Source organism: Protopterus annectens, chromosome 3.part1 (genome assembly GCF_019279795.1).
Source record: "Protopterus annectens isolate FY-2018-M chromosome 3.part1, PAN1.0, whole genome shotgun sequence".
Classification (NCBI taxonomy): domain Eukaryota; kingdom Metazoa; phylum Chordata; order Ceratodontiformes; family Protopteridae; genus Protopterus; species Protopterus annectens.
In genome coordinates this window covers 1481146488-1481169559 of record NC_056732.1, presented here as the reverse complement: position 1 = coordinate 1481169559, position 23072 = coordinate 1481146488, and the positions used below count along the sequence as shown (strand labels likewise).

Below are 23072 nucleotides of genomic sequence, written 5' to 3'. Positions count from 1 at the left end.
CCAAATTTTAATATGTTATATGCCACTCTGAATACATATGCCAAGACTCTAAAAATGTTAGTAATTGCTGGGTATGTGCCCACATACTTGATGCCTATGATAGAGATATCCCATCGTTTCCAGTAACTGTAAATGAAGTTGAAATGGGGACAGCTTTTTCATCACTGGTACTATGTAAAAATGCTTTGTGGCATAATGTTATATCACTTAATAAAACTGCTGCACTTAGATTTTCAGTGACTGTCAAGGGTCATACTTGTTATGTGAAGAATGGGACTATGGCATTTGACAGAGCAAATATATTATTACTCGAAAAATGTATAGTGGAAATGCAGTAAAAGGTACGGTCATGCTGAAAGACTTATTTTATTTGTGGCAGTCTAGCTTATCCCCTGGCTGCCAGCAAATTGGTCTGAGTGTTATATTGGGAGAGTTCTTCCAGTCATTCAACAAGCAAATGCTCTGCCCAGTGGTGAAATTCATATTATACAAGATACTCAGAATGTAAAAAACTCCAAATGGAAAGTTTGATGCTTCATGGATTTATCCTCATGGTTTAGAACAATCAGCTTTTAAAGGACTTTCTCATATGCACCTTGGTGATGATGTTATTTCTGGGGCTGGTATATTACCTGCTTATGGGGCAATAAAATCAATTTGGGAGCTGAGAAAGCAATTAGAAGCATTAAGTAATGCAACATTTGAAACTGTTAATTTGATTATTTTAGAGCTGAGTGCCATGTGTGTAGTACAGCACAGAATTGATTATCTGAATGTCGATTTGAAACGTCAATTATCTGAATGCAGTCTTCCAAAGTTTTCAGGTAGGAAAAATCGTAACATCAAAATATGTAAATGTTATATGTATTCCCTTGCGCATACTTTTTAAGCTTGTAGCCTGACCGTGTATGAAAAATATTCTTTATTGTCCAGTGGAATTGCTGAATGGTTGTAAAGTGCATTCCTGCTTGCAGAAAAAAACAAGATTTTAGAAATTCAGATAATCAACTCTCTACTGTACTCCAAAATCGAAGGGCACTAAATTTCATACTTGAGTCAAAGGGAGGTACATGTGCGCTTGTGCAAAAGGAATGCTGTTCATTTATTCCAGATAATGAGCAAGCAATGTGTAGTCATTTGAAAATCATCCAAAAAGTGGCCGAACTGTCAGATACCAAAGAAGGCGGCAGTTCACAATGGGCTTGGCTAACCAATTTGTTTTCAGCATGGTGAGGCAGTTTGTTGAAATTATGCTTATTGCTATTATTATAACTGTGTTTTTGCTTTTATTCTAATGTAAAACTTTAATAACTAAACTCACTGCATCTTGATCACACCTACTGTTACAACATCTGCATGTTAAGTGACTTTGAAAAGTGTCATTTACATACTGTGTCAATGAAAATGAGGTAGCAAGTGAAAATGCACAGTTAGTTTTTGAAGGATTTATAAAATGCATGACAATATATTTGAAGTATAGCAGATGTTTTATGATACAAGTGTGATGCTTCCTCAGCAGCAAATGAAGGATTGTGACTAGTTAAAATGAAATTGCACGTGTTCTAGAAGATTAGTGTGTGTGTGTCCTAAAAGGTTAGTGTATTGTCTGCAACAGCACAAGTACAAAATGTTAAGCTTCATTTCCTGAGCCTGAGGCAGCATTCTTTCTAAATCACATGATAAAAAAGAAACATATTCCATATTAAGCTAGAAATATAGATAAGAAGTTGCAAATCTGTTATTACTAAACTTGACATTTTTATTTGATATTCAGTAATGGTCAAAAGAATAAAATGCATTGTAAACTGTATTTGTTAGCAATTTTCTATTGGATGCGATGAGTAATATGACTGATAAAGTTTATTACTTTATATTACTTTATTAAATTATTCCTATAAAAGATTATGAATTATTTTGCTTAAGGAGACATGATTTCCTGAGTACTGTCTCCCACATGTGTATATTGCTTCTAATAAATTATATTTTAGTCTACCAATGACTGAAATATTTTTAATTCTGCCTTACCTTAATGGTAACAAGTATGTCCCCACACAAAACTAAACTCTGCCAAACTGTCCTATTATCATTCAAAAACTGTTTGAAAATTCAACATAATTCTTTTACAACTGACAGAAGTTAAAGAATTTCCAGTACATAAAGTCCAAACACCAATGCAATCAATGTGCCAAACCAGTGTTAAAAATCAGCTCCACATACTTTACCCACTTTAAACTGTCATAACAATTTAAACTATGGCCAGTATTCATAGTTCAGGGCTTCACGTTTTCGTACCGGTAATCTGTCAAAAGCCGAGCTATGTCATTCTGCAAATCACGGACTTTCAGAATGAATACATAAATGCTGAGTTGTACTGTTAAACATGCCTCCCTGTTACAAAAGTGTAGTTTGCTTAAGGCAAAAGTGATAGGGGGCAGCTGATCAGCACTTAAGAGGCATTACAACTCTGCATATCTGATGAATCCATAATGAGCTACACTGCATACCAAACATGTAGCTGGCCCTGAACTGATGCCAGTGAGCAACATGGATCTGCAAGGTGAAGGGAAAACATTTCATTTTAGTGTTAGGGAAGTTCTTGTGCAAACTTAAACATAATACTGAAGGGATCTTTGGGGAAAAAAATGTCATTTGGTGTCAGGGATGTACTTGTGCACACTTGGACATACTAATGAAGGGATTGCTTGCTGAAATGACAAATTACTTAAGACATCATTGAGGAAAGGTTTAATTTTGGTAACTCAACATACTGCTGGAGGGATCAGTGGGGGACATGTTTCATTTCTGTGCTTGTGCATACTTGGACAAACTGCTGAAGTGATTGTTGGTCAAATAATTTAGTGTGTGTCATTTCACTCCTTGTACATACGTATTTCTATGGGAATTTAGAAAAAAGTAAACAAGATGAAAGCTCTTCAATGGACTTAAAGCTTTTCCTAAAGGTTTTACAGTTACCAAAACTTCAAACAAGCCAATGTGAGAATCTGACACCCAACATCAGAAAGGAGGTGGTCAGGATCCATTTGGCAAAGGAATTAAAAAGCAAATCAACAGGGAATGATGGTTTCCTTGCTTTGCAAATTGGGCAGTCAAAAACTGACTGAAACCTGGGCATTATTTAACCAAAGTATAAAGTGTAAAAGGGGGGGGGGGCATACCGCTTTCACATAAATAGGTAATTATATATCATAGCAGAAGAAGGGAAAGATGCAACAAAATCCTGCATTTATGTCAGTGTTAAACAATGAATTAAAGTTGTGTACTTGCCATACCTCTTACAACAGTCCAGATTTTTGCAGAATGTTCAGTTTTTTGCCTCATATTTTTGGGATATTCCTCATAACATTTGCAGTTTTCTGGCAAATTAATGGGATGATCTTAGAACTGAAGTCAATAAATAATGACATACATTTGACTTTCAGACTTCAGATCTTTCAGAAAATGCATGTTAGCACACACCCTGTTACTCTAGCAACTAAGTTGAAGAGCAACATTTAATTTTTTTCCCCTATTTTTGGCCTCTGTCCCCCCATTTTGCCAGGCTTTTGTAGATTTCTTGCAGTAAGAGGTTAAGAGGTATACTACTTACCATAACTCATAGCAGTGAGAGTAGCCCAACAGGTAGAACACACACTTAGTGCTGCAATCATAGGGTTCTAGTTCTACTCCCACACCAGCTAGATGAATTAATTTTTCAATACTGACAGTGCAGTGCAGCATAAGCGGAACTGTACCATTTTTGTTTCTACAACAGTACTACTGATTATGGAATCCAGTTTTCAGTTAACATATTGTATTTCAGCCAGCATCTGTGTTGAAGCTGCTGAAGGGTCTTACACTTGTGATGTCAGGGTTGCACTGGTACCATTTACCAACACAAGTTCAAGTCATCATCTCTATGCAGTCTACCGCTAGTACCACTTTATCAAAATTAAGCCTTTCCTTTTTTGATTTCAGTAGTCTAATTCAGCATCATCACCTTGTAGTCTATTACATTGTTTTTGTTTAAAAATAGATTTTATCATTTATCCTTTGATGACTGGGTAGTTCCACTTGGCTAGAAATCTCTTCATAGGGGAGACCCAAGATAGTATTCATAACAACAGATGAAATTTGGCTAGGGCATCAGAGAAAGTACAATTGTACAAGTAAACTTACCATAACAGCAGACATACTAATGATCATGGCTGCAGTAGCCTTAGCTATATTGATTACTTTCTGCACAGAATATGATAGCTTATCAGCTTCCAAAGCTTCAGAACACCTCCCTCACACAAGACAGTTGACAACTTGAGCAGAACTGTAGAAAATAAAAGGTCTGGGTGCCAAGCCCTTCAGAACTTTCATCCCAACTGAAAGAGGAAGGCTAGAGTCCCAAAACAGAACAATGCTAATAAAGTAAAATCCATTACTACACCTTGGTAACAATAAAAAAAAAAGGTGAAGATATGGGTGATGGTGCTGCAGCACTGATCATTGAAATAGGTAGTTTACAATAACTTATAAGGACCGAGATGAGGAAAGATGAGGTTTAAAGGAATGTAGTTTATAGTGCTTTGCAAAATTATGTACAGAGGACCAAGATGCTGCCTCTAGAATATTCCTAGAGTCCACCCCTTTCCAAATACCCACTGATGAAGCCAAGGCCATAGTAGAATTTGCCCTGACCCTGCGACTTGATATGGTGGAAACAAAAAAGAAAGCAAGGGACAGACATTTAAAAACATTCTGCTTTGACTTGTCCTTTCTTTTTTCTTATTTTCATAAGAAATTCATAATTGATCAGAATGTCTGAAGGTTTTATTCCTGTCAAGATATTATCTGAATTGTTTGTGGACATCCAGAGTATGAATACTCCTTTCTCCCTCATTTTTTTAGGTCTGAGAAGGAAGACAAGGAAATGGATAGCTTAGATTACAGTAAATTCAGATACCACTTGACTCACAAATGAAAGATTACTTCTCAAGGAAAAGTACAGTTTTGTACCTACCATAAATATAGATGTTCGAAGATCCACATTGCTGCAGTCCTTACATATGGGTAGTCCGCTGTCCTCGGTCGGCCCGAATACCAAAGTATAAGGCTGACGTCGGTCAAGGCGCTTAAAACTGACATCAGGACGTCAGGGTACAAAAGCGCATGACCGACGTCATATCCTCAGTCTTTTCTTGCCCCAGATGTCAGAAGGCCCTAAAAAGAAAGGCCAAAACCAAAAGACAGCAAAAAACCAACCAACCACCCCTGCACTAATCCTATTTACAATATTTACAATATTAACAACCCAAACCACACAACCGCCTCCAACTACAGAGAGGAAGGAGGGAGGGTAAATTGGACTGCAGCAATGTGGATCTTCGAACATCTACATTTATGGTAGGTACAAAACTGTACTATGTTCTTCATCTCACATTGCTGCAGTCCTTACATATGGGTAGAATCCCAAAGCAGAGGTAAGGGAGGATGGCAAAACTATAAAGCATTAGGAGCTGCCAAAATGCCCTGTAAAACTGCAGTGGCAAAACCAGCCCTACACTTAGAGTAAAGTGGAAGGTGGTAATGCTTACAGAAAGTATGCACTGAACTCCAAGTAGCTGCCTCCAAAATATCTTTAGTTGCCACCCCCCGTAAAAAAGCTGTAGAAGTGGCAGTAGCCCTAGTGGAATGAGGCCTAATCCCAGCTGGAATCTCCTTACCATGATGGGAATAACAGAAAGCAATACAAAACCCAATCCACTTAGAAATAGTTTGTTTTGAAAAAGGCTTGCCCTGAGAACCCAAAGCAAATGAAACAAATAACTGCTGAGACTGCCTGAACCCTTTAGTTCTGCTCAAATAATATCGCAACTGCCTGTGTATATCCAAAGTGTGCAAAATCTTTTCCCCTTTATTTTGGGGTTTGCATAAAAAGTAGGCAAATGAATAGTTTGGTTTAAAGCCACACTAGAAACCACTTTAGGCATAAAGGAAGGATTAGTACGCAAAGATACCCTATCCTTATGGAAAATTAAGAAAGGCTCAACCGCCATAAGGGCCTGTAATTCAGAAACCCTTCGCGCAGAGGTAATGGCCAACAAAAAGCAGTCTTCCATGATAAATATTTCAACTCGGCAGTAGCTGCAGGCTCAAAAGGTTGTAGAGTGAGTTTCTCCAACACAAAATTGAGATCCCAAGCAGGAGTAGGAGCTCTACGTGGGGGTCTTATATTCTTTGCCCCTCTAAGGAATTGCTTAAACAAAGGATGAGAAAACAATGGTGGGTCACAGTCATAGTGAGCAGAAATTGCTGCAGCATGAACCTTAATAGAGGAGAAGGACAAACCTTTGTCCAGTAACTCAGTAAGATATTGAAGAGCCACCCTTAAATTAGGCTTAGAAACATCAAATTCCTTTGCTGTACTCCAAAATAAAAATCTCCTCCATTTATCTGCGTACACTTTCCTTGTACTAGGCCTTCTGGCCTCCAAAATAACATTCAAAACTTGCTGTGGAAGCTGAGACCCTCCAGGGTTTAAAACAGAATATGCCAGGCTGTTAGATGTAGAGAGTGAAGTTTGACATTGAGTAAATGACTGTTCTCCTGAGACAGCAGGTGTGGAATCAAGGCAAAGGCCATGGAGGCTCCTACCAGACTTCACAGTAATGGGTACCAGTGCTGTCGAGGCCAATCTGGAGCTATTAAAATCATCTTTGGCTTGTCCTGTCTGACCTTCAGGAGTACCTTTGGGAGGAGAGGCAGAGGTGGAAAGGCATACACATGAAGATTGCTCCAATTGAATGAGAGAGCATCCACTTTCCAAGCTGTGGGATGAAACCTTTTGTGCAAAACTTTGGCAGCTGGTAGTTTAGTGGAGAAGCGAACAGATCTATGTCTGGAGTTCCCCATAACACTGTCAATTTCTGAAATACATGAGGATCCAATTTCCACTCGTGGGGATCCATAATTTGTCTGCTCAACACATCTGCTAAGGAGTTCTGTGCTCCCGGCAGAAACCTTGCCTGAAGATTTAGCTGTAAACTGAGAGCAGTCTCCCACAAAATCATTGCTTGTCTGCATAGAGGATAAGAATGCGTTCCCCCTTGCTTGTTGATGTACCACATGACAGTTGTGTTGTCTGTTAGAACCAACACCTGCCCTGGAAGAAGTAAATCCTTGAAAGCTATTAATGCAAATTGGACTGCTAACATCTCCTTCAAGTTGATATGAAGATGTTGAAGTCTGGCAGGCCACGTGTCTTGTACCCACTTTCCATTTAGATGAGCTCCCCAAGCTTTGTCTGAGGCATCTGTCGTTAGAATCTGACTCGCCTCTGGCCGGGTCACAGAGTCTCCCTTGTTTAGGTGACATTCCTGAGTCCACCACAAAAATTCCTTTTGAATGCAAGGTATTATCTGAATGACAGTGTCCATATCTTGGCAGTGCTGTGTCCATACATTTTTGAGATACCATTGCAGCTTCCTCATATGCAGTTTGGCATTGGGAAGCACCAGAATACAAGATGCCATGAACCCCAAGGCTTGAAGGACTGTCCTTGCAGTCAGCCTGGACTGATGAGACAATTGATGGAAGTAAAGAGAAAGATTCTTTTGTTTGTCCGGGGTCAAAAAGGCCATCTGGGATGCTGTATTCAGTCTCACACCCAGAAAGCACATGTCCTGAGAGGGTACTAGACTGGACTTTATTTCGTTCACAGAATACCCCAGGCATCTTAGCACTGCTATCACATACTGTAAATGATGAAGAAGTTCATCCTTTCCTTGGGCCAGAATCAGGCAATCGTCCAAATAAGGATAGATTTGTATTCCTCTCAGCCTGAAGAAAGCTATCACTGGAGCCAGAACCTTCGTGAACACTCTGGGCGCAGTAGATAAGCCAAAGGGTAATGCAGAAAACTGATAATGAGAAGTCCCAGCCCGAAAACGCAGATACTTTCTGCAACTGAGCCTGATAGGAACATGAAGGTAAGCCTCCTTGAGATCCAGAGTCACCATCCAGTGATCTTTGCCCAGCAGAGGTAAAAGCTGTTGTAACTTCAACATTTTGAACTTGAGAATGTCCAGATATGTGTTGAGGATAGATAAATCCAAGATTGGTCTCCACGTGTTACCTTTCTTTGGTACTAGGAACAGGCGAGAATAAAATCCTAGGCCCACTTCTGGCAGAGGGACCGGTTGTATGGCCCTTATTTGAAGTAGCAGAGAAATTTGTTTGTGAGCCTCTAGTCTTTGCTGAGGAGGAACGTCCGGCATGCCTTTGAAAGGAGGCAAGGTATGGAAATAAAACTTGTAACCTCGGTGTATGATATCCAATACCCATTTGTCTTGGGTAATCAAATTCCAATTTTCCTTGAAGAGTGCCAACCTTCCTCCCAAAGGAGCTGCCAGGCAAGAAGGATCTGGCAGCTGAAAAGGTAGGTCATTGGGCCTGTTTACGAAAGGACTGGCCCCTGCCCTCACCCGAAAATTGTGCAGGTGAACTCCCTGTTCTAGGTCTGAAAGAACTCTGAGCTCTGCCCCTACCACGTCTAGATCTACCCCTAGACTGAGAATCATAAGAAGGATACGTCCACCCCTTAGCAGGCCAATTCCTACTAAACTTTGGAGGCTGTACTTGCAAAAAGTCTTTAACAGCCTGCATGGACTTAGCCTTGTCTTCCATTTTCTTCAAGACTGACTCCACAGGTGAACCAAACAACACATCAGACTGTAAAGGAGCATCCAAAATCCTAGTCTTAACATGGTCAGATAAATTCTGATCCCTCAGCCATGCGTGCCTGCGAAGAACTGAACCAGTGGCAGCCACCCTAGACGAGGCCTGTACAGCATCAAAACCACATTGTAAAGAATGCTTCCCCACCTGCTCTGAAACATGCACCAAATCTTGTAACTCTTTACACTCAATGCCTTCCGCCAGAGCATCCACCTTAGACTTCAATTGAGAAAGAAGATAGTTTTGATATTTCAACATATGAAACTGGCAATTCAAAGCCCTCATAGCTAGGGTAGAAGATGTATAGACTTTCTTTCCCCATCTATCCAAAGCTCTGGCCTCCTTATCTGGAGGAACCGGATTTTTTACAACAGAGGCCTTGACACCCTTAGGTCCCTGACTAACAGTTTCTGGGTCCACCCTAGGACTCTTATAAAGATATTTATGAGCCTCAGGCACCCTGTAATACCTATCCGGTTTAACAGGAGCAGGAGGCAGAGAATCAGGATTAAGTGAAGCCTCTGCAAACACATCTTCCACAACATCCAGAACAGGAGGTATAGCCAAGGGCCTATGCTGGGGCAAAAGCAAAAATTCCCTAAGCCTTTTCCTGGAATCAGAGAAGTCCTGACCTTCCCACTTAAAATGTTCCCTCATGGAATGAAGAGTCTCTGAAAAAGAAAAATCCTCTGGAGGAGAAGCAGGAGTCGTCGAATCATCTGCATCAGAATCAGAATAAGGAGAGTACTCCTGCAAGTCTTCAGCCGAAGACTCAGAAACATCCGAAGCCTGCTCAAAACTCCCCAACTCTGGCTCCACCCTAGGCCTCTTATCAGGAGGGGGCAAAGAACCTCTAATCAGAGTAATCAAATCTTCTGCCATTTTAAGCATGTGCTTCTTGGGCACAGACCCTGCTGCACTAGGAGTGACACCAACAGAAGCTAAACCTGGCCTGCCTCTGGGAGAAGCCTTGGAAACAGAAGGAGAGGGCCTAACCACCCTAGGAAGGGAGGGGAGTACAGTAACTTGGGAAGCCCCTTCAGCCTGACCTGCCTCCTGAGAGGCCACATCCTGCAATATCAAAGTCTCCCCCTGGGACTCCAGAGAAGCCTCCGTCGGAACCACCGGTTCCACTGACTCCTCTAAAGAACCGACGTCCGGAACGGACGACTCTTCTTGCCTGGGTTTAACTGCTTTGTCTTTGCACTTCTTCGAAGAAGCGGGCGCCGGAGAATCCGACGGCATATTATAATTGCACCGCTTCCCGAAGACCAGCCTAGCACAATCTAACCTTCGCTTAATAGTGCGCTTATTGAACCTAGCACAAAAGCGACACCCAACAACGTCGTGCTCAGGCCCCAAACAAGGAATACACAAAGAATGATAATCCCTATGCGGTATCTGTTTCCCACAAGAAATACAGTTATTCACTTTTTCTGACATCCGGTAAAACACTGAGGCAAGAAAAAAACAAAATATTCCCCAACGGGGTACTTAGCCAACTTTGATTCGGTCTGAAACTCCGAACTCGAAAAATTTCAGAACGCCGAACGGCACTTGCAACGCTGCTTCTGCATCGGACCATGCGGCAAAAAAGACTGAGGATATGACGTCGGTCATGCGCTTTTGTACCCTGACGTCCTGATGTCAGTTTTAAGCGCCTTGACCGACGTCAGCCTTATACTTTGGTATTCGGGCCGACCGAGGACAGCGGACTACCCATATGTAAGGACTGCAGCAATGTGAGATGAAGAACATCCATATTGCTGTGAGAAAATAAAGTTGACCCACCATTAGAGATAGCAACTCTGACACTCTTCTTGTAGAAGTCAGAGGAATCAGCAAAATGTTTTCCATGTTAAGCACCCAAAATAAACATGATGGGCTGCTTCAAAAGGCATAATTACTTTTTCCAAAAAAAAAAAAAAAAAAGATCCCAAGGGGCTACTACTTGTTTATCTTGACACAGGAATGTCTTGAGAGAGGATCCATGGGTAGACATGCTGAAATACCTGATAAATGTACCTTGATAAAGGAGTAACGAAGGCCAGAGGATAACTCACACAGATAATGTAGATCCAGGTAACATTAGCCTTTAAACTGTCGTGGTTCTTGGCACCAACTAAAAAACCTTTTCTGTTCATTAGTATATGATTTCCTAGCAGCAGGATTCTTCACCTCATTTAATACCCATTGTACATCCTTAGAAAACAGGTGCTTAAGAGATATTACAAGTCTATTGCTGAGACAGTTAGTTGAACTTGTTTCAAGTTTGGGAGTATTAAATAAACTTGTCTTGTTGTTAGTAGGTCCTGTCTGGTTGCCAGATATTTCCTGTGTCTGTTATTTTGCTTGTGAAATCCTGGACAAGGAAAGTTGCTGAATACAAAAGCTGGTGTTTGGTTTTCTACTTTGCACAAACTTGAACAGAACATTTAAAAGAGGGATTGGGATGGGGCAGGCATATTGGGTAAATTTTTTTACCTTTGAGATGTAAGGTACAGGGTTTGATTCTGACCTCTAGTTACTGGTTAGGCTTTAAAAAGTCTGAAGACTGATAGCCTAGTATTTACCTATGAACAACCAGAGGTACCTCTGAATCAGTATCTCTTTCTCATTCTACTTTTTCAAGACCTCAGCAGTAGCTGGTCCAAAAACACTCTCTCTCTCTATCCAAAGGATAATTTCAACTTTAACATCCTTAGGTAAATCTGGAGGGTAAAACCATAGAAACCTCCTCATAATTCCAGTGGCAGCTGCTCTGGAAAAGGCATTAGCTGAGTCAATCATACTGCAGAGAATGTCTGATCACTTTAAACACAGAAGCAATAAGTGTACTTAGACAAAAAAGATTTCCCTCAGAAGAGGGAAATATGGCTATAATGTTCCTCAATCTCAAAAGCAATCAAATAACATGCGTTAACATGTGAGCTTGACAGTTAAGAATTTTAAAAGATTTTAAAAGTAAGTGTGGCGGTATACGATTTTTCCCCTAAATTTTAAATGGCTTTCCAATTCTTATCAGAGGAGGACAGATTAGCATTTACCAAATATTAGCTGCTTCAGAATTTGCCAAGGAAGTCACTGCAGGGTCAGATCTGGGATTAAAAAATTAAAATTTCTAAGGCTGGGGATCTTTATACATACTATTTGGCTTACTGGGGTCTGTAGCCATGCTATGTGTTGTAATAAACACATCCTCCAAAGCTGGAAAACCAGGAGGGAAAGGAGTCTTTTGAGGAAATTCAAGATGTAATAAATAATTTTTGTAAAGAAACTGGAATGTCATCATGTTCCCACTTAAACAATTCATTCATCCTAGACATGGCTTCAAAAATTAAACTCTTCCAAGGGACCATCAGAATAAACAATCTCCTAGGAATGAGAATCAGTCATCTGAGGAGAAAAAAAAAGTTGTTTCCTGAAAATTTCCCCCTGTTCATCACACTAGGAAGCTTCAGAAAATGGATTATTTTTCCTTTCACCAGTAAAACCAGAATGAGAGGGGTTTAGAGCCTCAGCTAAGCCCAATAAATCACCATTGTCAAAAGTAACTGAGACAGAAGAAAATAAACAACTTTTTTTTTTAAAACATGATTTTCCATGGAAGCAGACTAACTCCCGTCTGGAATATTAGCCAGGGGAAGAGGCATCTTAGTCCAGCTAGGAAGAGAGGCATTTCCTGCTCCTTCCTCCAAGACCAGCAAGAGATTTCCCCAGGACTGCTAAAGACAATCCAACAGAATTTGTACCAAACCCCTGGCCCATGGTGGTCACCACACTGAGGGACTACACCAGACAGAACAAAGGAAAAAGCTGAGTGGTATGAGAAACCGGAAATGGCCACAGCAAAGCCTTTCATCTGCAGTGGAGGCAAATTTGTATCTTGCTGAAGTTTTAAAGGTTTTCTGGAAATTTTCTTTTTTGGAGCCAGACGAAGGAAGAAATTGTGAACCAGTAAATTGCTTCTTGGTAAAGCTGAGAATGAAGCATGAAGTCAAGGTACCTCTGGCAGCAGCAGTCAGCATAAAAGTACTGTTTTTACAGTAAAACAGAGACAAGCACAAAACACATTTACCCTAGCCCCTAAACATACATTAATAAAGTTTTCTACCAGAAAAAAATAAAGTACACTTTTTAGAAGTTTTCATACTAAAGTAAAAAAAAAAAAACTGCAGATAAAGTAAAGCACAGAACTACAGATGTTTAACTGACCAAAAAGTTATACGATAGTCAAACAAAATAAAGTATTCCATAGAAAGAAAAAATGAAGTTATGTACTCACCATAACGTTCCATGTTTGTTGTCCATATTCTTGCCTTCATTCTTGATGGTTTGGTTTGGAACTGAGCATCGGTTTTGACTCAGCCACATACTAAAGCTCAAGAGCTTTCACTAGCTCGAGGCTACACCCTATTCCAAGATGCCTAGCGACAGTTACCCAGATCTCATTTGTAAGAAACCAATCACTAGACTATCCAATCAACCATGGTAAATACAATCAACCCTCTGCCTAAAACTCATGAGGCACGAAGGGAATCTGAGAACTCAAAGCCAATTTCAAAAAATTCCTCTCTATCCTCCAGGAAGGGGGAAGGAGAGTGGGATGCAAGAATATGATGATTTGGGCAGTGTCCCCAGCACCTTCTTCTCAGGTGGCTCAAGGGAATAAATTCTTCAAAATAGTGGAACCAAAGGATGCCCTGTTCTGGGAGGCCACATCTACTTTGTAATGAGTGATAATGGTATGAAGGTTAACCCATGTGGCTGCAGCACAAATTGAATCCAAAGGAAGTCTGGTTTGAAAGGCAGTGGAAGTTGACATAGACCTAGTTGAATGACCTCAAATTTTTCCTAGCAGCTGTTTATGCTGAGAGTTATAAACATAAGTAATAGTGTCTGTAAGCCATTTACATAAAGTGACTTTTTAAATTGAAGTTCCTTTTCTATTTTCTGAGAATGAAACAAACAGTTGGTCAGTTTTTTTAAATTCCTTAGTCCTATGCAAGTAAAAACGTAACTGCCTATGGACATCCAATTGGTGAAGCTTGCATTCTGTCTTGTTGCTATAACTGGGATAAAAAATACAAGTAGCTCAATAAATTGATTAAAATTGGACTCAGAACATATTTTTGGCAGAAAAGAAGGATTTGTCCTGAGAGAGAGTGAGAGAGACTGCCTTTGTGGAAGATCAAATAGGGAGGACGGATAGATAGAGCTTGCAATTCTGAAACCCTCCTAGCGAAAGTAATGGCTGTTAAAATGATTGTCTTCCAAGTTAAGAACTTTAGTGGACAGGAGGAGGCTGGTTTGAACAGAGGGAGAATTAAAGAAGCTAGTACCAAATTTAGATCCCAAGGAGGTCTTAAAAGGAATGTACCCCTCAGAAATGCTTTGCATAATCTGTGAGACATAATACTGGATCTCATGTCTCCTACATGGTACTTAGATAATGGCAGCTAGCTGTACTTGTACCATGGCTGCAGCCGCACCTTGATTAAAGGTTTCTGTTAAAATTTCAAGACTTGCTGATAAAGAGGCTGTAAAGGGGTCTATATGATTTTTGTCAGCCCAACAAGACATGATTGCTTAAAGTTTCCTAGCTGTATTCTTGTGCAATGAAACCAGAATGTGTCGCACTGCTGGGGATAATTCTGAAAGCTTGGCTAAGATGGGAAGTGGAGCAACCAAACTGTCAGCTTGAGTGTTTGAATAGAGGAGTGGAGTGTTCCTGACAGATGAGTCAGAAGATCTGGTACTGGGTCCAGTATTCGAGGCTCCTCCTGAAGATGGAGCCATAGGAAAGGGGGATATCTGATGAGGAAAGTATGGAGCGATGAGAATTAGCCTGCAACTCAATGATTTGGCTTTCTGAAGAACTTTGGATATCAATGGAAACGGGGGAAATGCATAAAGAAGTCCTGGGGGCCAATTGTGAACAAGTGCATCCCTTGGTGACTCGACCGGAGGGGAGATTAGGGTAAAGAAGCTGCTGCATTTGGAGTTCATGGACGTGACAAAGAAATCGCAGCAAGGCTTGCCCCACTTGCGAAAAATTTGGTTCATTTCTTGTTTCAGGGACCACTCGTGAGGCATAAGGATTGCCCTGCTTAATTTGTCTGCTATCATGTTGGATTTGCCCGAGACATGTGTTGCAATCAGAAAACGTTGAGAAGAAATTGCACATTGCCATACTCTTTGAGCCTCTCGACAGGGGGGGTAAGATCAGGTTCCGCTTTGTTTGTTGATGTACCACACTACGCACATGTTGTCGGTCTCTACTGCAATCGCACCTGAAGGAAGAGAGTTCTGGAATGCCTGCAACTCCAGAAGCACCGCTCTCATCTCTAGGATGTTGATGTGCAAGTGGTATTCGTGTTCCTGCCAAATCCCTTGGACAGGCTGTCCCAGATAATGCCCCACCCACCCTATCTTGGAAGCATCCGTGGTCACTGTAGCTACAGGTTGGGGAAGAACAAATGGTCTGCCTATCGTTACCTGCATGGACTGAAGCCACCATCGTAGGTCTGTCTTGCAAGTGTTCGCAATTAGGATCTTGTGTGGCATGGGTAACTCTTGCTTGGACCACTGAGCAGAGAGTAGTCACTGTAAAACTCTCATGTGTAGATGAGCTAGTGGGACTAACGTTACTGCAGCTGCCATTGAACTCAGAACCTGGAGGACAAACTTTACCTGCACTTTTTCATGAGCAAGAATGACACCTGATGGTGTAGCGATAGTACTCTTTCGTGAGGTAGTTTTGCTACCATGTCTTTTGTGTTTAAGTCTGCCCCTACAAAGGTAATATGCAGTGAAGACAACAAGGCAGATTTTTCATAATTTATACTGATGCCTTGTTCTGAGCATAGATGGACAGTGGTGTCCCTTGCCCTGGTCAGTAGATGCTCGGTGATGATGGTGAGGAGCCAGTCATCTAAGTATGGAAACACCCAGAATCCTAGCCATCTCAGGTGACTGTGACTACTGCCATGCATTTGGTAAACACTCTGCGGGCTGTAGTGAGACCAAAGGGCAGAGCTCTGAACTGGAATGACTGGCTTCCAGCCAGAACCGTAGATATCTCCTGGATTGCCTGTCCATGTTTATGTGGCAGTACGCATCCTGAATATCTATTGAGCACATCCAATTGTCTTTTCCTAGAAAAGGGAGTATAGACTGCAGTGTCACCATCCGAAACTTTGTTTTCTTTATGGACTTGTTTTGTCTGCTGAGATCCAAAATGGGCCTCCAGTCCCATCTTTTTTGGAACTAAAAAGAACCTTGAGTAAGTTCTGGATCTGATTTGGTCTGCGGGGACTGCTTGGATGACTCTCTTTCTTAGCAACCTTTGAATTGCTAGGGTTGCTCGATCCCTTTGACTAGGTGGTATGTCCGGGATAGACCTTGTTGGAAGAGGTGGAAAGGAGAAAGGAATATTGTATCCCCTTGATATGATCTACCGTACCCATTTGTCTTGAGTGATGTCCAGCCAGGCTTTTGGGTACAGTGATACTCTCCCCCCCGACTGCCTCCAGAGGTGGACAGGTGGGAATCCTTTCAGGAGTGCTGGAAGGGCATACCAGAGAACGTATCTCTGTCACTGTGATTCTGCGGACCCCCTCTGCAGGTATACAGACTCACCTTAAGAAGGGGAGAGGGCCTTCCAGCCACCTCTCTGCTTCAGGATCTCTAAGATGTCTGAAAAGAAGACATCCTCAATAAATGACCATGGGGATCCTTCTGAATCCTTTAAGTCCATATCCGATGTGACAATCAGGGGAGTCCAGGTGCTTCCTCTTACAAGTTCTCTTCCAAGGGACCTCCTCAGAGGGATAACTTTGGGGAGGTTTCAGAAGAGTGCCTCTCACCCACTGGGGCGTCCTGGGGCACTGGATCTCTACACTTGGGCTGGAGATGGTGTGGAGGCAGACACTGGCATTTTAGGGGGAAGTGTGTCTGGAGCGAGCCGAGGGTGGAGCAGTCTGAGGGGACAGCATGCTCATCACCTAGAAGGCACCACAGTCCTGGCCCGAGAGAGCCTCCAGCTCTGAAGAACCAGGAGACCTTCCTTGCATCAAACATGATGCTCTGAGGCTGATGTGGGTGCCAAACTCACCTGCGCCGAAGCCCCAAGTGGATGAGTTGGATCCGACAAGGGTCTGATTTGACCCCCCCCCCCCGGACCAGACGAGGGAGTGTTGGCTCTGACAATCCTCAACAGAAGGCAACATTGAGTAGATCGGAGCAGAAATCAGAAATGAAACACCAGGAATGGTTTTTGTATCAGACGGTTCCACCGCAAGGACCTCCAGGCACTCCAGCTCCAAACTCATCCGAGTCGAAGGAGTAAGAGAAGACAAGGCAGGTTCGGTAGTTGGTACAACATCTTTCTGGGCTGTGCTCGAGAGAATTTTTGCTAGGGTTGGTGTCCGAAGTAACCTAACCACCCGCTCCACATCATCATCAGATAAGCTCCTGGATGATCAAAAGGAATAGGTGAATGATCTATGGCTACCAGCCATCGACTGCAGAAGGTGTGACTGTGGCACCGAACGGACTAGCTCCAAGGATGGTGACTGGCTCCTTTTTTTGCTCCGAGTCGGTTCTGACAACACAGATGGAACCGATGGAGACTTAAGACTTCTCGGACCCGATAGACTGTGGAGTCGAAGCTACTTGTTTTTCCGGTCTCTTTGTCATCTCAGAAACCGGAACCAACGAAGTTGATTTTTTTGAGAGCTTATCCGAAGATTTAGAGGCCTGATTCCCTTCGACAGCCATCTCAAATAGTCCCTTTATAACAAGCCCGACTATCAATTTGTTTCTGCAGGACCCTAGAGCTAAAGCTGTGGCATATAGAACAGGAATCCTGCAAGTGAACAGCTCCTAAACAATAAACCCAAGTAGTGTGTCCGTCTGTCAAAGACATTTTTTGTGTGCACAAGTCACACTTTTTAAAACCAGACTGTTTTGTCTCTTTTGCAGTATCCTTAGACATGATGCAGAACTGGTCACAAGTATAGCTCAAGAGCACCATAAAAAAACACAGCTATAATGTAAAAGCCCTACGCAATACAGAAATCACCAACAAACACAAGCAGAGAAGAGACAAAAAAATTTTTTTTTAGGTTTTACAGGGAAAGAAAGAAAAAAGGGCTAGAGGAGAGGTCTCCAAGTTAAACAGCGATCTCCTCTGACTTGAGGAGGCGCCTCTAACTTAAACGGCAAAACCTTGAAAGTTTAGGGAGTAAAAATGAAGGGCAGGGGGAGCCCTCTAATTTAAATGGGCTAAAATAAAAGCGGACAAAAAACAAATCCTCTAACTCAAACGGATTTGTTTAAGGAGAAACTAAATTTAGAGAGAAAGAAAGGCAGGCCTAAGTAAAAAATGACGGCCCACACAGTAACAGCAAAAGCAGCAAAAAAAAATCAATAGCAACGCTCCTGAAACTCTATAAAGGTAACTACTTGAAATACCTTAACAGTATAAGTTTTCCACTAAAAAACTTTAAAGAATAATAAATGAAAGAAACTTAGCCTGAGCCAGCGAAAAAGCAATCCCAAAGCAGCAAGTGGCAAACGAGATTTGGGTAACTGTCACTAGGCATCTTGGGATAGGGTGTAGCCTCGAGCTTTAGTACGTGACCGAGTCGGAATCAAACCACCAAGAATGAAGGCAAGATAGGACAACATAACATATAATGTTTCGATCATAAAATAAAATGAGGAAAGTTCCTCCCTACCAAAGGGAACTTTTCTGTCCAGCAATGGAGAAGCATTAGCTGACCATCGATCCTTGAATGACCCCACAAGAGCAATACTTTTTGGCAACAGGAAAGCTCTGAAAGGCATAGCGCCCAGCACATTGACTGTCTACAGCTCTGCATGAGCTGTTAATGGTCTGGGTGTGTGGAAGGTGAGCTTAAGCTTTGGAAGCTGACTGGATGTTGTATCCTATAAGATGTATGATAAACCATGTTTATCTAAGGTTAGTACAGCCGTGATCAAATGATGAACATCTCCCCCTACTCTTTTTTCCCATAAGTGGATTTTTTACATCCACCTTAGCTACTGGCTACTCAAGCAGTTGGGATCTCAGTTTAACATCTCCTCTGAAGGATGACACACTTAGGAGTTCTGCACCCCCTATTGCTGCACTGTAGCATCAGCAATTTAAAAACTAATACAATCAACTGGAGTGAGAATAGGACCAACAGCCCTCTGCTCTTTCAGTACCACAGGTGAGTGTACTTACCTTTTGAGCCACTGACACTACTCATGTTTTTCAGCTGGCTCAAAAAAAAAAAAAAAACACAAAGCAAAATGCTTAAGAGGAGAAGGCACAACTCAGGAGAGCTGCCAGCACTTAAGGTGCCATTACTTGGATTCATCAACAATACTTATCTTAAGCGAAAAGGGGCCAGAAGGTCTGCAAGAAGTCTGACTCCTAGTTGCTGAATATAAAAATATCAGTTGAAGAGTACCATGTATACCCAAAGTCTATAAACTTCTGAACACTCATATCAAAATAGAAGTGTCAAAGACCAGGTTCATATACCAGTTAACAAATAAATTATAAGTACTAGAACATTTACAGAACAGTCATGTACAGCATAATTCTGCAGTCAGCATTGGTTGCATAATCTTCTATACTAGGTCAAAATATAGATTTGCTGAAGTCGACTAACAGCAGATGTTGACAAATTTTCAGCGTTATTTACATCCTTCTTATATTTATCTAGCATTTACACAAATTTCTGAGATGGGGGAGAAGAAGTGCATATCACAATTAATATAATTCACTTACTGTAAGAGAAGTGGTCAATTCTTTAGAAACAGCAACTTCAACAGAGTTCAGCAAAACACCTACATTGCCAGCCACCTCATCTGAAGTCTCTGCTACATCCACAGACAAGTCAAAAAGCTGGGTGGAGAAAAGAAAGCAGTTACTTTGGCCTTCTACTGAAAAAAAAATTCATCAACAAGGTTATTCATCAAATACTGCTGGTTATGCAAAATTAACTTCAAGATGTCATCCATTTGTATGTTCTTTCAGTTTGCAATGATCACTCCTAGCATTCAAATTCCGGCACAATCAAGTTCTTAAATTTGCAAATGGCAATTTCTGCAGAACTGATAAAGCTGTAGTTATATTAAAACAGTACCTACTCCACAAATTCATTTAAGAGAAGATCCTCACCAGAATCTTCTCAATATGGAGTTTATAAAAGCAATAAGCACTGAAAAGGGTTGCACCTACAAGAATAATATATAAGGAGCTGCATAACTGACCTAAGATCATGAATCTACATTTGTTGCACAATGTTCCAACTGTGCAACATCCGGAAAATGAAAGTTAAGTACTTACCATAACTGAAGATCTGGATAAGCAGGCCCAGCCACATTAACTGCAAGTATAATACCGTCTGATATTAAGCAGCTTAGCATCTAAAACTTGCCCAGACAATCTTTTATCCATAATTCTCTACCTAGAGATCCCTCTCTCCAGATTTATGGCATGCCACAAAAGTAGTCAAAAACAAAAAAAAATGACCAAATATTCAGTTGCTGCTCCAATACCAATAAAGGACTCCCAGTTGATAAAATTCAACACTTTAATATTCAATAAAATATACACGCTTAAAGGATTTAGTGCTTTCATCTCTAACACACCAGAAACGTCTTCAGAATCACCTGACATCGAATCTAAAGCCATTTAAATACACCCAGCACCTCTCTGATTGGCTGTTACATAAAAAACATACTAAACACACAATTTTTAAAAAGAAACAGACCTCAAAATACGTCTAAAAATTCAAAATGTTCACATTATAACATTTTACATCTATACACATATAACACATATACATACAGTGGATATAAAAAGTGTACACACCCCTGTTAAAATGCCAGGTTTTTGTGATATAAAAAAAGACCACAATAAATCATTTCAAAACTTTTCCCACCTTTAATGTGACCTACAATCCATACAATTCAATTGAAAAACAAACAAATTTATTAGGGGAAAAAATAAAAAAAATAGACAAGCATGTTATAGTCATGGCTTAAAATTGAAATGGGCCTTTATGAAACTGGATCTGATGGGTCTTTACCAACTTTTAACCAATTATCTGTGCGGGAACAGAAATAGGCAGCAAACTCCACCAAAATAAAAGTTCACTTCAAAAACTTTGTCAATAAGAATACACTATGTCAAAACCAAAGTTCACAGTGGCGTAAAGCAGAGTTAAGTGCTTTTGTTTCAAAAATCTTTACCAACTTTAGGTATTACAGCCACCACAGCTTTTTCCCAGGGTGTTGATGCCTTTCCTCCTGTTAAAGCCTTCTAAGATCTTTATCACTTTCTTCCCTCCTAGATTCCAAAACCGCCACTAGAATATAATCTATTCCTGAAGACGTTACTGCAGATTGGTTAGACATCACTATTTTATCACATTCCCTATCTTAACTGTTAATTGTTGAGCCTCATCTACTTCCAATCTTAGTATATTTTAGTCTTCCATAAACATTTCCATTTGTACTTTTTCTCAATTTCCCCACTTCTCTGCTTTATAAAAATATTCATAAAATTTCCAAAATATATCTAATACCTTACAGGATCTCTGCTTATTTTTCTTGTTACAGGCTCCTTGAGTTTGGCAACAACCCTTTCAACTTTCTGTTGGAGTCAAACCAAAAGTTTTTACTCTCTGGAGTGATCATCAAAAAGCAGCTGCTCAAGAGCAAGCTTTCTAAACTCATGCATATTATCCAGGTACTCCCATTTTCTTTTTTTAGCACTCTGCAATTGACCTCTCTTCTTGTTCTCATTGATTCCCCTTATCCTGTAATAGTTTAACACTTGTCAGTCATGCTAAACAGTTCTTGTTACTTCTTAACTAGATCTCTCTCTCTCATTTCTACCCTATACCTCCCCACCTTCATTTTCTCCCACTCACTAGCTATAATTTCTGCACTTTCTATCTTCCCTAAACACCTGAATAATTTCCATTACCCATTCTGTAATCCCTCTCTTTTTAAAAGGTACTGAGTAGAAGGGATTAGTCCAGATAAAATCACTTTACTTAGCAAATCTAGGAGACTCTCTCTCTCTGATTCCCTCCTTGTGGAAGGAATAAAGACACTGTTAAAGTTTCCAGTAGTTTTATTCAGTACAAGAACACTCGTCCATCTAGCTGCTTAGCTGAATAAACCACTGGAAACTTCAACAAGGTGTCTTTATTCCTCCCACAGGGACGGAATGAGAGACAGAGAGAGTGTCTAATAGATCTGCTAGCTAAAGTGATTTTATCTGGACTAATCTTTTATACTCTGTTTCTTGTTGGTCCTGTTACCCTCTGGGTCACATGTGGAATACCAGACGTCACTTGAACCATCTGGATTACCTCTGCTCTCTTTTTAAAAGGCAGCTGGGCAATAGCTAGTAGGTAATATTTACTTCATTACCCTGCATTTTTATCTTAGTAATTATTAGCACAATCTGAAACAGTTACTGCACGTGTGTTAAAGTTCTCAATTAAAGGCACATGTTCCTGTGAAATATAATTTCTATTTAGTCTAGCCCAGTTATAATACCTTGGAGAATATGCCAATTCTCTCAGAGTTCCTATTACTGAATTCACATTTTTCATACCAAATATTTTTACAAATTTCTTCAGGAATCTATTGTCTTTTCTTAAATTTTCCATTCTAGGACCCATGATATATAGCCACAGTATTGCAAATCAAATTCTAATACCAACCTATAAATAATATAAACAGCTGAAAGCTGGTTATTTCTCCCACTTTTTAAAGATTCATAACAGCAGTTTTAGGTGGAATATAAATACATGCCAGTGTAACCCTCATCCATTGCCAGCAGCTCCTTACTACCGCAAATCTGCCATTATCATAATTTTTTCCCTCTTCTATCGCTATTAGAGCTCATCTAGCAATTAAAGTACTCGCATTTTCCTTGGTCCCTGAGATTCTGCTGAATATACATCCAGAAATCCATTCTTTATTAAATCCACATGCTCAGTTCTTTCCAAATATGTCTGTCACATTACTATTTGCAGTCTGCATTTCTTAACATAATTAATTAGCATTTCCTTTTTGTCTATACCTGTGAGGTCATTCACATTTCAAAATAATATGGAAGGTGTTGCCATTGTGGCAAATCATTATTCCCATCTACTGTACATGGCAACTTTTTTTACAAGTCTGTTTCAAACTTTTGTGATACATGCTCTCACTAACATCTGGCAGGTTAATATCTTATACATTTTTTCTAATTATCAATACTGGAACCTATGTCACATTTTACAAATATCTTTTTGCTTTAATAA

At 40.6% G+C, this 23072-nt stretch overlaps 1 protein-coding gene across 3 annotated transcripts in view; it reads right to left on the bottom strand.

Annotated features, from left to right (window-relative positions):
• Positions 1-23072, bottom strand: part of STK31 (serine/threonine kinase 31) — a 5081810-nt gene that overhangs the window by 1999066 nt on the left and 3059672 nt on the right. For all 3 annotated transcript variants that reach the window (XM_044067546.1, XM_044067547.1, XM_044067545.1), the window contains one exon: positions 19532-19648. In XM_044067546.1, coding sequence (XP_043923481.1) covers positions 19532-19648 — 117 coding nt within the window. The remainder of the gene's footprint in view (positions 1-19531; positions 19649-23072) is intronic.